The sequence below is a fragment of the Aspergillus clavatus genome, genomic scaffold (genome assembly GCF_000002715.2).
Source record: "Aspergillus clavatus NRRL 1 1099423829791 genomic scaffold, whole genome shotgun sequence".
Classification (NCBI taxonomy): domain Eukaryota; kingdom Fungi; phylum Ascomycota; class Eurotiomycetes; order Eurotiales; family Aspergillaceae; genus Aspergillus; species Aspergillus clavatus.
The window spans coordinates 822,275-836,990 of record NW_001517108.1 but is presented as its reverse complement, the minus strand read 5'-3'; the positions used below and the strand labels follow the sequence as shown (position 1 = coordinate 836,990).

The 14,716-nt window shown below is 54.0% G+C and overlaps 8 protein-coding genes across 8 annotated transcripts, besides 6 other annotated features; 5 read left to right on the top strand and 3 right to left on the bottom strand.

The window, feature by feature from the left end:
• Positions 1-10: 10 nt before the first annotated feature.
• Positions 11-32: a microsatellite.
• Positions 33-499: 467 nt separating this feature from the next.
• Positions 500-523: a microsatellite.
• Positions 524-891: 368 nt separating this feature from the next.
• On the bottom strand, positions 892-2,448 carry ACLA_070670 (CobW family GTP-binding protein; the record flags this gene model as incomplete). Its single annotated transcript, XM_001275459.1, has 5 exons — positions 892-1,242; positions 1,342-1,855; positions 1,925-2,021; positions 2,154-2,237; positions 2,298-2,448. The coding sequence occupies 5 exons, from the start codon at positions 2,446-2,448 to the stop codon at positions 892-894; spliced, it is 1,197 nt and encodes a 398-aa protein (XP_001275460.1).
• A 306-nt stretch (positions 2,449-2,754) lies between these two features.
• ACLA_070660 (Mob1 family protein) lies at positions 2,755-4,312 on the top strand (the record flags this gene model as incomplete). The annotated part of the gene is made up of 2 exons (XM_001275458.1): positions 2,755-2,988; positions 3,065-4,312. The coding sequence occupies 2 exons, from the start codon at positions 2,755-2,757 to the stop codon at positions 4,310-4,312; spliced, it is 1,482 nt and encodes a 493-aa protein (XP_001275459.1).
• Positions 4,313-4,751: 439 nt separating this feature from the next.
• ACLA_070650 (HIT family protein) lies at positions 4,752-5,411 on the top strand (the record flags this gene model as incomplete). The annotated part of the gene is made up of 1 exon (XM_001275457.1): positions 4,752-5,411. One exon carries the CDS (start codon positions 4,752-4,754, stop codon positions 5,409-5,411), a length of 660 nt encoding a protein of 219 aa, XP_001275458.1.
• A 312-nt stretch (positions 5,412-5,723) lies between these two features.
• ACLA_070640 (HD domain-containing protein) lies at positions 5,724-6,471 on the bottom strand (the record flags this gene model as incomplete). Its single annotated transcript, XM_001275456.1, has 2 exons — positions 5,724-6,358; positions 6,426-6,471. The coding sequence occupies 2 exons, from the start codon at positions 6,469-6,471 to the stop codon at positions 5,724-5,726; spliced, it is 681 nt and encodes a 226-aa protein (XP_001275457.1).
• Positions 6,472-7,223: 752 nt separating this feature from the next.
• On the top strand, positions 7,224-9,070 carry ACLA_070630 (uncharacterized protein; the record flags this gene model as incomplete). Its single annotated transcript, XM_001275455.1, has 2 exons — positions 7,224-7,460; positions 7,535-9,070. The coding sequence occupies 2 exons, from the start codon at positions 7,224-7,226 to the stop codon at positions 9,068-9,070; spliced, it is 1,773 nt and encodes a 590-aa protein (XP_001275456.1).
• Positions 9,071-9,358: 288 nt separating this feature from the next.
• On the bottom strand, positions 9,359-12,163 carry ACLA_070620 (Rad4 family protein; the record flags this gene model as incomplete). The annotated part of the gene is made up of 1 exon (XM_001275454.1): positions 9,359-12,163. One exon carries the CDS (start codon positions 12,161-12,163, stop codon positions 9,359-9,361), a length of 2,805 nt encoding a protein of 934 aa, XP_001275455.1.
• Positions 9,522-9,576: a microsatellite.
• Positions 9,523-9,565: a microsatellite.
• Positions 12,164-12,244: 81 nt separating the features above from the next.
• Positions 12,245-12,274: a microsatellite.
• Positions 12,246-12,269: a microsatellite.
• A 218-nt stretch (positions 12,275-12,492) lies between the features above and the next one.
• Positions 12,493-13,047, top strand: ACLA_070610 (CoA-binding protein; the record flags this gene model as incomplete). The annotated part of the gene is made up of 2 exons (XM_001275453.1): positions 12,493-12,577; positions 12,668-13,047. The coding sequence occupies 2 exons, from the start codon at positions 12,493-12,495 to the stop codon at positions 13,045-13,047; spliced, it is 465 nt and encodes a 154-aa protein (XP_001275454.1).
• Positions 13,048-13,398: 351 nt separating this feature from the next.
• ACLA_070600 (uncharacterized protein) lies at positions 13,399-14,580 on the top strand (the record flags this gene model as incomplete). Its single annotated transcript, XM_001275452.1, has 1 exon — positions 13,399-14,580. One exon carries the CDS (start codon positions 13,399-13,401, stop codon positions 14,578-14,580), a length of 1,182 nt encoding a protein of 393 aa, XP_001275453.1.
• Positions 14,581-14,716: the final 136 nt, after the last annotated feature.

The window sequence follows — 14,716 nt, the reverse complement described above, 5'->3', positions numbered from 1 at the left end:
GCGATCCATCTTTTTTTTTTTTTTTTTTTTTTACCTCCGCAGCGATTTTGACAGACCTCTTCGAATGGGAGGCTCCCCAGACTGCTCGATACCCCCTTTGATTACAACTTCCTGTTTGCGCTGTACAGTTACCCCATCGCATTCCGCCTCAGAAGGCGATTCCCCTCCCCCCGTCCGCAAACAATGGATATACACACGGCGAAATCGGAGTTTTGAAACTGGTCATCCAATGTTCTTCTCGTTACAGGCCCTTCCTCATCAGGTTCTCGAAATCTTACCTTCAACTTGACCTCTACCTTGCTCCATGTCGAATGACAGACATGGTATTGAAAGGCCGGCCCTTGCGTCCTCTAACTACGATTTCAACGCATCCTTACGGGAAAAGGTCCTCTCTTACGAATTTTCTTGCATGATATACGAATGGTGGCTTGTCTTGCTCTCGGTGCTTTTTCCTCTCCCTCTAAAGTGAACCTCAGTGTATACTCTTGATTCGTGTCATCTCTCTCTCTCTCTCTCTCTCTCTTTTTTTTTTTTTCTCTTTCGCAAATGCTGTATTTATCCAATAAAAATTTAATGGATGCCGGTTTGCAAGCATGTCATATAAAGGAGCCCCTGCTGGGTTCGCACACGCACGCAGAACATATCGTTCTGTGCTTTGGCGATGTCTTGGAGAGAGGCGCGAGGCTAAAGCTGTGTAAGCCTGGCGTTTAGCCCGCGTAATGTAAAGCTCAGCAGCGAGTTGAGCTTGTATGCTGTCTGGACCTATTTCTTTTCTTTTTTTATCCCCGCGAATTTCACACAGCCAACGTGTCTCTCTAGGTCGCCCTCCCTGCTGTCATTATACGTCCACGTCCATAAGAACACGACCTCCCCGTCTAGAGCTACTGGAAGCTATTCCTCCATCGCGAGATACGCCTCGAAATTCGCCTGCCACGGCCGCGCATCCTGCCCCAGGCCACGACCAATGAGGACGATCTTGCACTCACCGCTGCCATCCTGTCTTGGCTCCGAGTCCCGGATCTCGAAGACGTCCCGCACGGCCTGGATGATCCTGCAGGACCCGTCTTGCAGGACGAGGATGCCCTTGAGGCGGTGGATTTCGAAGTCCTCTGGTCCCGGGGTCGGTGTGCCTTGCACGGTGGGGATCTTGGATTCCCACAGGACGGACTGCAGCCAGGTGTCGATCCAGGGGATCTTTTCGGGGGAGATTGGGGGTGTTACGATGGCGATGGTTGAGATGGCCTTTTTAGGGGAAACGGGTTAGCAGGGGTGGTATTTGGGGGTTTGTTGGGGTTTTTGTTTTGGTTGGGTTGGAAAAAAAGATGAAGAAGAATAACCCACTGGGTCGATATGGCTGTGTCCCTTGGCGCCAAAATCCAGGCTATCCAGATGGTCATATGCATGGAGATCCAGCACGACGCCCTCGATCTGCGGCGTCCTGCTGTGATCCGTGACGTGGATCTTGGCCACGTTGTTGATGGCGAGGATCCTGTCGCGGACCCGCTCGAGCTCGGCCGCGGTGACGAGGTCGGCCTTGTTGAGAATGATGACGTCCGCGTGCGAGATCTGCATGTGCGCCATGGAGAGCACGGGCCCTTCGTGCGCGTGCTGGTCGCCCTCCGCGTGAGTCGATGCTGTTTCCTCCGGGGTGGGTTCGTCCAGAAGCCGCAGGATGTTCTTTGCGTCGACCAGCGTGACGATACCGTCGAGGTAGATGGAGCTGCCCAGGTTGTCGTCTACCCAGAAGACTGGCGCGATGTTGCCGGGGTCTGCTAGGCCGGTCGTTTCGAGGAGGATGTAGTCGAAGGTGCCCCGGCGTTCCATGAGCGATTCGATGGCCATGACACCGGAATCTCTGGAGATGAACGGGTGAGAAAGGAAGGCTTCTTCCTCTGGACGAAGACCATGGGAATCGATCGCTTACTTGACGGAGCAGCAGATGCAGCCGTTTCCGACCTCCATCCACTCGGTAACTTCCTTGCCATCTTGATTGACCGTCAAAGGCTTCTCGATGTCCGTGGCTTTGAAGGGTCGAGTTAGTCCACAACGGCGACAATGATACCATCCACTGTCATGCTGTCTATAACTTACAATTCCCAAACTCTAACATTCACGTATCAGCAATGTCCTTCCCATAACCTTGAGCAACAAACCATTCATGATCACGGCAATCTTCTTGCCATGCTTTTCACTTAGAATGTAATTCAGCAGAGTCGTCTTTCCCGCGCCAAGATATCCTTTTAATAATCAGCCTTGAAGCCAAACAATCAAAGCTGATATCCCTTCTATAGTCATACCAGTCACCAGCGTGATAGGTACACGATCCTGCGCCGGCGTGTCTAATGTTGTCGACGGGGTCTTGGAGACATCGAGCTTCTCTGAATCGGGCAGCGCTGACGCATCGATCAGCTCTGGAGGCCCGTCTTCATCGTCTATGAAATCCGCCATCTTGATCTCTCATCCACCAGGCGATCTATCTATAAAACGACTGCAAGTACGAAGCACTCAGACTGTATTGCTCTTGCGGGGAAGAATGACGTCTACTCTATTCCCAGACGGGATACTACCTAGGGCTTAGGGCTTTCCCCGGTCATGGGCCTAGCCTAGTCATCCTTCTGGCCATCGAGCTCCGATAGCTTCCCTATCAGTCATCGCTGGTTACTGGCATTAGGTGGCAGGCTGTGTCTCTTCCTTTCGTTTCCTTTTTTTTTTTTCTTTCGGGTTTTTGTTCTTTACTAGTTTTTCACATTCATCATGGCTGCTGCAAGTGTGTCGCCGTCCAGTTCTCCGCGCTTACCCAGTCCTCCCCCGTTCACAGAGGTCCAGATCGGGCCCATATCACCGTCGGTCGGGGAGTCGTTTGGCAAAGAGACGGAAGAGTTTCTGGCTGCCTCGAAACAGAGTGACGATGCGTCTACGCGGCGGATTCGACCAGGGACAAAGGCCGCCGATATGGCAGTTGGTCCTCCATTGATTCCCCTATCGCAGGTATGTCGAGTGTAAACAAACGGGCCAAAGGTTGTTATCTCCGTTAACCGGGAGCGCTTGGCTTTTGATCCAACAGCTCGATTCTCCATTCCAGCTACAAGAACACCTGAAAGCGCTGTACAATCACTACACGAGACCTGAGGGTTCGGAAACTGTCGTGCCTATCAGTCGAGAGGTTGCAATCCAGCTCGCCGAGCCGCCCGAGGGTGTGGACCGGTCGCTCTGGCTTTACGAGCTCTGCCGCTTCCTGACGATGAAGGTCAACAATCTCATCGTTGCGTTCTTTGCCGAAGACCCCCCATGTTCTTCCCAGACCTGCCCCGAAATGCGCGCCTCCGAGTGGCAGTATCTCTGCGCCGTCCATGATCCTCCCAAATCCTGCTGCGCCATCGACTACTGCTGCCACACGCTCGACTGGGCCACCAATATCCTTACATCCCCGAAACATTTCCCGAGCCGGCTCACATTGGGTTCGGAGGCCGGTGGGTCGCAGGCCAGTTTGAGGTATCTCACCAATATCTTCCGTCGGCTGTACCGCATCTTCGCGCATGCTTGGTTCCAGCACCGCGACGTGTTCTGGCAAGTTGAGGGAAATGATGGCCTTTATATCTTCTTCAAGACGGTCTGCGACATGTACAAGCTTATTCCGGAAGATAACTACACTGTTCCTGCTGAGGCAGAAGGCCTCGATGCGAATCAGTCAGCACAAGAAGTGGATGCGCGCCGGTTGACGATACTACGCAAGGACAGCGAGGGATCACTGGATATTGAGCCCCCTTCAATCAGCACCGGCGCAACTACTCGACGCCATAAGAATAACCCGTCGATTAGCTCTCGCGTCACAACGATCAGTGAAGGTACCGAGGAGGTTGAAGAGCAGCCGCAGCCGCCGCCTGTGGCGGTATCAGAAAAGGAGGAACCGAAGGAAGAAGTGGCAGAACCAGAGACACAGCCCATGGAAGAGGTGACTGCTGAAGAACAGAATGAGAAGTCCGATCCACAGACGATTGAAATGGCCGAGCCCCAGGTGACTGTTGAAGAAGTCCAGGAGGAGGGAGAGGCAAAGTCGTCGGCTACGGACAAGGTAGAGGCGCAAGAGGTAGAGCAAGAGTCGGAGCCAACAGTCAATTCTTCCGAGAAACCAGACGCTACTACGACTACAGAATCGCCAGCGAATGCGCCAGCGAGCACAGAAGCCAGTTCAGAGGAAAAGACCTCCTCGACGGAGGATGCAACTACCGAAGAAGTTGAGTCGGAGCCAGGAACCAAGCAAGCGACAGAGCAGAAGCCCGAACCTGCACTCGAGCCATCTAAAGAAGCCTGAGCAGTCACTTCCACCTGACTCTAAACTCTGTGGACGCCATGCCTAGCGTTTTGATTAATTCCCCTTTACTTTCTTCATGATATTACTCACGCTTTTTTAATGTCACTCCCGTCGACTAGGTCGAGCCGAGGCTTGATCGAGATGTAATATATACCATTGAGACTGGCTACTATTAATGATACCCATTATTTTGCAGAGATTAGCAGCAGACTCCTCTGGTAACTGAAGGGAATAATATGAAGACCCCCTGTAGGCTGTAGCCTGGAAGCTGGAGGCTTCGATAACGATAAGAGGGGCCATCTCCAACTGAACTCCGCATTTTCTCCGACACAGCCCAGCAGCAAGCTTCTTGTACTATCTTTTAGATCAAAATCAAAATCAAAAGCAAAATCACCAACTCATCTCTCTCACACTTGCATTACATCCCAACAGCCGATCCATGTCCTCCCCCAACCGCAAGCCCGTCCCCACCATGTCCACCGCCCTCAAGGGTGCCCAGATCTACTTCGGCCCATTCCTCGTCACATCCCAGGTACTTACTTCCTTCTACACACCCAGCCCCCTCCCCAAACTCCCACATCTACCACGAACTGACCGATTTCCGCCGCCGCAGGTCTTCCACCTCACCCCGCTAAGCTTCGCCCTCGTGAACCTCAAACCCATCCTCCCAGGGCACGTCCTGGTCTCTCCCCGACGGCGCGTCCCCCGGGTCTCCGACCTCACCGCCGCCGAGACGAGCGATCTCTTCGCGACGGTGCAGCGCGTCGGACGCGTCGTGGAGCGCGTGTACGGCGGCTCCAGCCTCAACATTGCCATCCAGGATGGGCCGGAGGCGGGCCAGAGCGTCGCGCATGTGCATGCGCATATCATCCCCAGGAAGCGGGCGGACCTGGACCACCGCGGCGGGACGGATGCGGTGTATGGTATGCTGGATGGGGAGGAGGGGGATTTGAGGAGGGCGTTTGCGGAGGAGAAGGAGCGGGGGACGAAGTTTCCTGCTGTGGATAATGAGGCGCGGGCGCCGAGGAGTATGGAGGAGATGGAGGCGGAGGCGGAGATGTTAGCGAGGGAGATGGAGAAGGAAGGGGAGTTGAGGTGACTTAGTGGGTGGTGGTATCCCAGAGGGTAGACTATATGGGGTGCGAGAGGTTTGTTTATACATGTTGTTTTCAGCGCACATAAGGTGGTCAGATACCAGCATGTGAATCGTTCAATTCGTGCGTCGTTTGTATGTCGTGATACCCATCTCGGCTTCTTCCTGAGGACCCATGCAAACGCACATCACCCGATCTAAAACTCTAGAATGCCAAACCCAGAAAAACGCCTCCACCGGGTCCCGGTGGGATGATGAACAGAAGAACAAACACAAATATGAATACACATCAACGCTCGCGCGGTGGAAGGGTGTCCCTCATGCCTTGCCATTTGTATTCGCAGTCTTCTCCTTCCAAAAGGCTTCCCGCTCCTTGAGCACTGCCGCCGCCCATTCCTTCACCTCATCCAGCTGGATGCGACCCGCGACATGACAGAACTCGGTGAGGTCAATTCCATGAGCCCGCTCATACTCCACCATCTGTAACAGCAGCTCCATCTTGTCGACGTCGTGAACAAACTGCGCCTCGAGAGTTTCATTGGCTTCGTATTCGTGGAAGACCTTCAGAATCTCCTGGGCCGACAACATGCCACCAGGAACACCACCGAGCAGATTCTTCGCGATATAGTCCATCACTTCGGCCTCGCGACGCGCTTTCTCCTTCTTATCTACCTTGTCGACGGGGGTAATATCACCCACCAGCGACTCAGCCATGTCGTGGACGAGCGCCATCTTCGTGCAGTGGGGCAGGTTGAGACGCGCGGCGAGAGATGGGGGAGCGAGCATGGTCATGATCGACATGCGGTACATGTGATCGGAGATCGATTCACCGGTGTTGATGCCGAAGCGGCGCCAGCCTTCGCGTTTGGTGGTCTTGAGTCGTTCCAGGAGGTGGAAGAACGGGATAGGAGACGCAGAATTCTCTTCGGGAGGGTGAGGGAGAGTGGATAGCACTAATAGAGACGATCAGACACAGACATCACAGTAGGACATGTAGGATTCATGCGCCAGCTCTCGTACCGGATTGAGTGGTCCATAGAGGATCAGAGGGTGCCTCAGAGCCCATGATGCTGTTGGATGAGGGGTACGTCTGTCGTAGAGTGGAGAGTAGAGAAACGAAGAAGGAATAGTTTAAAACGAATACAGTACAGATGCAGCCAAAAGGGATAAGCGATGAATAGACTAAGTCCTCGCGAATGCGCTTCAATAATAAGGAAGGGGATGGGAGAAGAAGAAGAGATGAGAAGGAAGAGCGAGAAGAGCTTTGCGGGGAGAAAGAGAAAAGCGCTTGTTCTTATCGCCGCTGGGTTGGGAGAAGAACAGCAACAACAACCACAGCGAACAATGATAGGCAGACAAGCACTGTTAATTAATTAGTGGATAGTAATCTTGACACTAGACTTTCCTGGGGGTCTCAGCATCATACTCTCTACTCTACCTCTTGGACGGGAGCTCAGTTGCTGTCATCTCAATTCGGCCTTCTATACATTCCAACGGCTTATCGCAGAGCCAGTCAGATCACGTGATTCTATCCGGCCTGAGGAATCCCAACTCATCCCCCCGACGAGTAGCTGGCATTTGCTCTTAAAGCAGCTCTAGAATAAATTGATTTGAGGATCCAGTTTGACAAGTCATTTTCAGACCTGTTCCTCATCCAATTGCCCATTCGATGAACCAATAATGAAGAGCCGTGATTCCGTCCTAGGATCGTCGGGCCGTAAGCCAGTCTTTGTTGACCCTCCGTCATTTCCATATCCACTCGCGCTGAGCTTCATGCTATCTATCTAGATTGTACTCAACGAAGCATGCATGCCCACCATGCAGTCCTCGAAGCAGCCTCCTCGCCTCAAATCCCTGAACTGGGAACCTCAATCGTCCCTCTGTGTCTTCATCCGCAATTTGAAACTGTTGCAACTCGACCTGCAGCCTGACTGGCCCGACATTACCACCCACTCGCTCTCCCCTTCGTCGCAGAACCAGCGACAGCGCATCAAAGCAGTCGAATGGGCATTATACCATCTGGTAGCTCTCTGGGATCTGAAAACGGCTCAAGATGTATGTATCGTCGCGTTCCGGCTCTTGTGTCCCGCGTGCCGCCTGTGTCACTGACAGTCTGTCCACCACCATAGAAACTCCGTCCCTTCTTCCCTCCACTAGAGCCACTACAATCGGTCAATCTACGCGCAGCGTTATCTCGAGTTCTCACCGATCTGAAAAAGAATGGCGATCTGGGCCGAGAAACGATTTTTCGCAAGTCCATGCTGGACGACTGCAAAGGGGACAAATTTGACGAGCTCCTCGCCGTCTTCTCCACTGCCGTGTTGCGCAAGGTCCTAAACTCGTCGGTGGATGGATGGCCAAATCGTGCTACTCGACTGTCTATGGCAAAGGCAATCACTCCAGATGACTATCAATTGATGGTACCGCTGATTCTCGCTCACCGCGGCTCCTTGGCCACGATGGGCGAGCGTCGCTCTCGGATTATGGACATTCATGAACAGTTTTCTCAGCTACTAGCGGTTAAAAAAGCCCAGCTTGAGAAGCAGTCCAAGGGGAAACACCACGAGGAACTGAAGGAGACTGGCAACATCGATGTGCTAGCTCGCGAAATCAAAGAGAATTGGATGGGGAGCGAGGAGTGGGCCGATACTCTGCTCTTTGGCGGTGCTCGCAGTAGCAACGATGCCTTTTTGGAGCTGCCATTTGAAGCAGCATGGACCAAGGTAAACAGAACGACCGTAGAAGACCTGACAGTCAGTGCAACACCAGATCTACTGGTTGACTTGGAATCGCGTATCTCACGCCAGAAAGCGCGTCTGCAGAAATGGCGCGAATACAGTGCCGCTATGCAAAAGAAAGATAGCGCTGGGCACCGAGCGTCGGGTTCCTCGACGGCTACGATGCCATTGCTATTTAGAGACCACCAGGCTCTCACCGTCGCAAGCATCTCAAAGGCCGTCCGACAGCCACTCGCTCGTGCCTCTACGAAACAGAAAGACCAATCTCTGCTCCGGTCGATGAATGAAGCCCTATCGCGAATAGACGGCAAATCTCGACCTTCCGGGCGAGCCGCTCCCCCGCTGCGTGTACCTGCGGCGGAAGCGACTGTCAGAGCCTCTCCTGAGGCTGAACAAGTTGAGCCGACAAGGCCCCGGTCAATGCATCGGCCAAGCCCTCCTCTCAACGACGAAGCGGAGCATGCGCCAGACAATAATACACTTCCGCCAAAGGATCCAGTCGTCCAAATCTCCCCGGAAGCAGACGAGCAAGACAAGCACGACCCGCGCCTCAATACATTCACCCTCGTCGAACGCACCCGCAAGTCCATGTCCTTGCTCCCGCCCCCTCCCAGCCGGCCCCGGGAACCTCGTCGTTCTCGCACAGTGCGCGCCTCCTTCCCCGCCAACCAATTTGAGACGCCCGAGAAACAGTCGCAGTCGCGGGCGCGGGCTTCGACACCGCGCGACGAACTCTTCGAGGAGGAGGCGGACTACAGCAGCGTATTCAAATCGCGGCCGCGCGTTGCGCACAGCCCTATCGCGTCTCCGGCGGTGCATGTGAACCCCCTGGGGGCGTTTGATCTAGAGGCGGATGGGGAGTCGGTTGCAGATCTGGAAGAGATGGATTTTATAGCTTCCCCGTCTATGCGACGACGCAGGATATGACAGGCAGTACTGTATAAGTGCTGTGTTGCCTGGAAGTTTTGGTATACCCATGAGATACAGGGATGTGCAAAGCCCTCACCTTAGTTTATGTGTCATGGTTGTGATTTGATAATTTCGTTAGCATTATACCTATGATGTCCCATATAGTACAATAATTGCACATCCATCCTCTGAACTCCATAATTCTCCCTGATTCTTTTCCATAACCACGAAAATTGTACAGCCGTGCCATAAACGCTGATCCGTGTCTACATGAATATCCTTCCACTGATAGAAAAGCCATCTACCTCACCTCGCCCCTTTACCGGCATTCCGGGTGCGCCTGCGCGTCGGGGGTGCTTCATATTCAGAAGACAACGGTTCGTCGTCTTCAGAGTCTGGGATCTGTGGCGGGGAGGAGAGATCCTCGTCCTCATCTGAGCTGATGCTGATGGCTTCGTTGTCGCGCATTTCCTCATCCTCATCCTCATCCTCCTCCTCCTCCTCCTCCTCCTCTTCTTCTTCCTTGTCTCGCTCTTCGCCTTCGTGAAGGGACAAACGGGTTCGGCGCGGTGGATGGCTTTCGACCACCAGGTCACCATCGTCGCCATCATTTTCGCCAGGAAGAAGGAATCCACCGCCACGGTCAGCTGGTTCTTCCGAGGACTCGCGCAGCGCTTCCTGGGCGGGAAGCGGCCCCTGAGGTTGACTTCTCGACTGTCGACTTGCGAACGGATTGTGTGAGTCTCGTTCCATGTCGAGGTCGGCGTCGTCATCGCCGCCGCCAGGCCCGTACTCTTCGCGGACGCGCTCGGCGATGCGCAATCCGAAGAGGAACTTGCGCCATGTCTGCAGGATGCGCTTCTCGGCCTTGAGCTGCTCTCTCTTGCGTTTCTCGGCGTCGTCGACGCGCCAGGCATCTTTGACGAGGTCTTCGTTCTCGGCGGCCACCACCACGCCCTGGATGACGGGGACGGCCATCTTGGATCCAAATTCGAAGCCGGTCACAGCTTCTGCGAAATCGATGCCAAGTTTCTTGCAGATCCGCACGGTGCCTGGCCAAGGGATGTGGACGGCCCCGCGCGGCACCATGCTGGGCACGAAGCAGTCGATGTTACCGTAGTCGTTCTTAGGGATGATCCCGTCGCGGATCGGTGGTGGAATGATATACTCGGTTTGATACTTGGCATAGAGGCCCTGTTTCGGCTTTTCGCCTGTCTCACGCTCCAGCTCGTCTACCTCCCGCTTGCGCAGCAGGGTGACGGCGCGGATCGGAACTCGTTTCAGCGGCGCTTCTCCCACCTTGATTTGGCGCCCTTCCTTGTGCCAGCTTTCAGCCGACAGACACTTGAGCACGTCCGCCCGCCGGTAGACCTTTTCTTCCTTCGCCTTGTCACCTTTGCCCGTGGTAAAAGTGCGGGCATGCTGCGCACCGGGCCGAAGGGCTTCCTCGCGGCGCAGAAAACGCTCCAGGACGAACTCGGTCGATGAGCGGAGGCTCTGCAGTGTGTCCCCTTCCTTGACCTGTTTCTTCTCTGGCTGATTGGGGAGAAGATCTTTGGCATCCTCGATGTCATCGACTGCTGTCCGGTCCTTGTGCGCACGCTCATACACCCGCATGATGGTGCGAAACCAGTCATACTCGTAGGACTTCCCCTTTCGGCCAGGGACAGGGATTTTCTCCACTGGGATGCGATAACCTTTGGTCTTACCCGGCCAAGTTCGACGGCGAAGATAGCGGGTCGTCACATCTTTGGCTGTCTTGTCGGAAGAGTACGCCACAACGTAGCATATCACCTGCTTGGCCTTTTCCGCTTTGGATCCGCGAGGCTCAAACGCAGCCTGCAGCTCCGGCGTGGTCGCCACAGGATTTGACAGTATTAATGGATCGACTGGAATGATCTCGTGGGTGACCGGTGAAGCTACCTCTGTCCAATAGATAGGAAAGGGAAGATCTTTGTCGTACTTTTTCACGCTGTTGCTTCTACCAGAAGGCGCGATGTCTGAATCACTGCTGTCTGATTCTAGACCAACTATAGCCTCTGGTTCTGTCTTATCCGAGACAGCCCCCTCTTCCACTTTCGGTTTGACAGTGTAAATCTCTGCTTTGGTCCAGCCAAAGCCAAGAGGTTGTAGGTTTGCGACTAGACGGGCTTCAATTGCCAGGGCCCGAAGAAGCGCCGTGAACAGCTGTGCCCCAACATCTCGGGATCCTTCCATTCGCTCTGCGGCAGATCGGAACTCTTCCACGTTGCGGATGCGCTCTCCATGAATTTCTGGGTCGTGTTCGTCTTTCTGGAAGGAGGAAATCTCCATCTCCAGATGAGCCATGGGCCGATATCCACCTTTCCGTAGACCAGGCGCGGTGATTTTGAACTGCTTTCTCCAGTAAGCAGTCAAAATCTTGAGTAGCGAGATGATGGGGTCCCCGCGACTCATGTCTGGCCGCCCCGGCTCCAGACGCGATGACTCGTCCCCCCAATCCCGGTCCGGTTTGCGTGCCTGCTTGCCTTTCTTCCTTTTCGACTTCTTCTCCTCCGGCTTCTTCTCCGGAAGCTCCAGGCCAGAAGCGACGCGCCATTTCTTCACCTCTTTATGTATTCCAGCGGGAAGCTTGCGACGTAAAGTCTCGTGGAGTTTCGCATCGCTAGCCCAGGCATTGCGGACCGCGTTATGGTAAAGCAGGAACTGGACGTGTAGACAGTGGGTGGCGATGCGGATCTGGCGTTCGATTTTCGTAGGGCCCTTCTTGCTGTCAAAAGTCTCGGGCACGTGAAGATCGTTCTTGTCCAGCGTCAATTCAAGATCTTGCACGGGTACAGCGAGCGACAGAGGAGTCGGCGCAGGGACGGATTTGGAGTCGAATGCGTCCTCCCAGTCCACCTCGTCGTCATCTTCGGATTCGGAGTCCTCTGGAGCTTTCTTTTGTTTCTGGACAGCCTGTCCAGCTTTGGGTTCATCATCCGAGCTGGGGGCGTCACTCAAGGAGGAATCGGAATCGGAATCGGAATCTTCATCAAAGTCTGCGATCTCGACGACGGGGGTGACATTTGGACGCTTGGCTGTGGGCGGATCCTCGGAGGAGACACGCTTACGGGGAACGAAGGGTGGCATGCGAGGAAGCAGGGAGATTGGCTAAAAGATGGTGACAGAGTGATCGGAAATGATGAGATGGGATAAATAATGATTTGATAGGAGAAGAGAAGAGAAGAGAAGAGAAAGGAACGGAGAGGCGACGGCGATTGACTGGAGACAACCGAGGATGAAGATGACGGCAGGGAACCCCATATCCATAAATATCTCCCCCACATTCTCCGTCCAAGTGGAAACAGATCGATCGGGTGTCTGTAGATAAATATTGCATTTGTTCTTCTTAACAAATCCCCGATCAACTTCGATTCCTGTCTATCACTGCTTCAATTGATCCCTTACGCCAACTCCTAATGGACCCTGTCAAGCGATTCTTCTCCTCCCCGCGCTTTGCGGTGGCCGGGGCCAGCAACGATGCGAACAAGTTTGGCTACAAGAGTGAGTTCGTCCTTACTGGAAGAACGAGTCGCATAGATAGATCACAGATCAACGGCTGGGGGTATGCTCGGATCGCTAAATTCAAGATAGTCCTCGCCTGGTACCACCAACACTCGCTGCCCGTTACTCCCCTCAATCCTCGCGCACCACAGATCGACCTCCCCTCCAAGTCCTACCCAACGGTCGCATCGCCCAGAGCTTTACCTTCTCCCACTCAGACCTCGTTGTCGGTGGTGACTCCTCCCGCTGTGACTCTGCCTCTGCTCCAGGAGGCGCATTCGGTGGGAATCCCCGCAGTCTGGTTACAACCTGGAACCTTTGACGATGCAGTGCTGGAGTATGCGAAGAAACACTTTGAAGCTGCGATTGCGGGGGATGGAGGACAAGGCCATGAAGGCTGGTGTGTGTTGGTGGATGGAGAAGAAGGCCTGGAGGCAGCTGGAGTGCAGTGGGCCAGCCAGAAGCTTTAGATACCTGTGAATAGTGGCAGGACTCGATAGATAAACCATCACAAAGTGCCTGTTCTAGAGCAAAATATGTTGACTTGTTCCCTCTTCATTATTCTGATCATCATCATCATCATGCGATAAGAGAGAAAGAAACCAAAAGAAAGAGAGAAAGAGTAGAAAAAGAAAGTGGTCTAAGCGTTTTTCCCCAGCCATCTTCAAACATCATCTCGCTCTCTCTGCGCTCGTTCTTTTTCTCACCTCTTTCAACTTATCCCCAACCTCAAGTTTTTGGTATCGTCTTTTTTTCCACCTGCATCGTTCATTTTGGTTTAGGATTTAGATACTTTGTTTATTTGAAAGCCAGTCGGAGATATGCCAGACTTCTTCCTCGACTCGCCTGTCCCTCCCAAGCTTGATCTGGCTGCCGCTCCTTCTCAGTTGTTCCAAGTGCCTCAAACACCCTCGGCTTCGTCTTCACTCTATCGTTCCATCTCCCTTCCCAGCCGCAAGCGATCTCGCTTTGACTCGGCTGAGAAAAGATCTCGTTATGACTCTCCGGTGGACCTCGCCAGTCCTGATTCGCTAGTCAACACTGATTATCATCTGGCTGGCGGAGGGCAGTACTATCATCACCAACAACCGTTTTACCATCAGCAATTTGCCCGCGGGCCTTTGCTCGTGCGCCGGGAGAATCCCGCGGAGCTGGACTACCGTCCCAGTCGCTACCGAGACCACCCACTGCCCCCTTCACTCGATGTCAGTGTCGAATCATTGGACCCCAGTGAGGCTAGTGGCACCAGCCGCAAACGCACTCGTCGAGACTCGGTCTTTGCCGCTGAGCCCACTCGTATTCCCGCTAATGACAAGAACAATGACTCCTTGCAACCCGAACTCGTAAGCTGGAGCCGGGCAGTCTTCAACGTGGTGGGGAAGGTTTGGGACTTCTGTTGGTCTGGTGCTTTTCGAGGTTTCTATGCCGGAGGTGGCCGTGGATACAGCATGACAGCTGAGGCTTCTTCATCATCCTTCATGGATGAAAGCGCCTCCTCATGGCAGCCACCGGCATCGACGGAGAAGGAAGGTTACTTCGCATCGCCTGGCACGACCCATCAACGGGATTCATCTACTCCGGTTCCCGGCCGGTTCCCGGACGACGAAATCCAACACAACTGGGTTATGGTCCAGGAAGACGCTCCAGATGGGTTCTCCCAGCTAGGTAGCCCATCCTTTTCCCCGGCGCGACGGGCAAACCGCCGACACGGACTTGTCCCGTCGCACACTCGTCGCAAATCGGGTGTGGCAATGCCTCGGTTGGGGAAAAAGGCGATGCCATCAGTTCCGACTAAATCACAATTCTCGTCCCCTGCGAAGCCGCACGAGAGTCCCGTGTCTGTTGAAACCCAGCGCTACGTGGCTCAGTTGCGCCGCAAGGAGCGCGAAGAGGATGCCAGTCTGCGACGACTCAATCGGCAGCTCCAGGCAATGATCAAGGAGGGAAAACAAGCTTTGGGAACTCGGATCGAGGTAGACGACCTCGATATGGACGACGATTGATATTCTTGGGACGAACTAATGACTCATGCACTCTTTTGATACCCCAACTGTCTACTTATGTTTCAATAGCCGCGCTTTCCATCGGACTTTTATTGCTCTGTTATGTTCTTATATTGTTTACAGGCCGGTGTTCGAC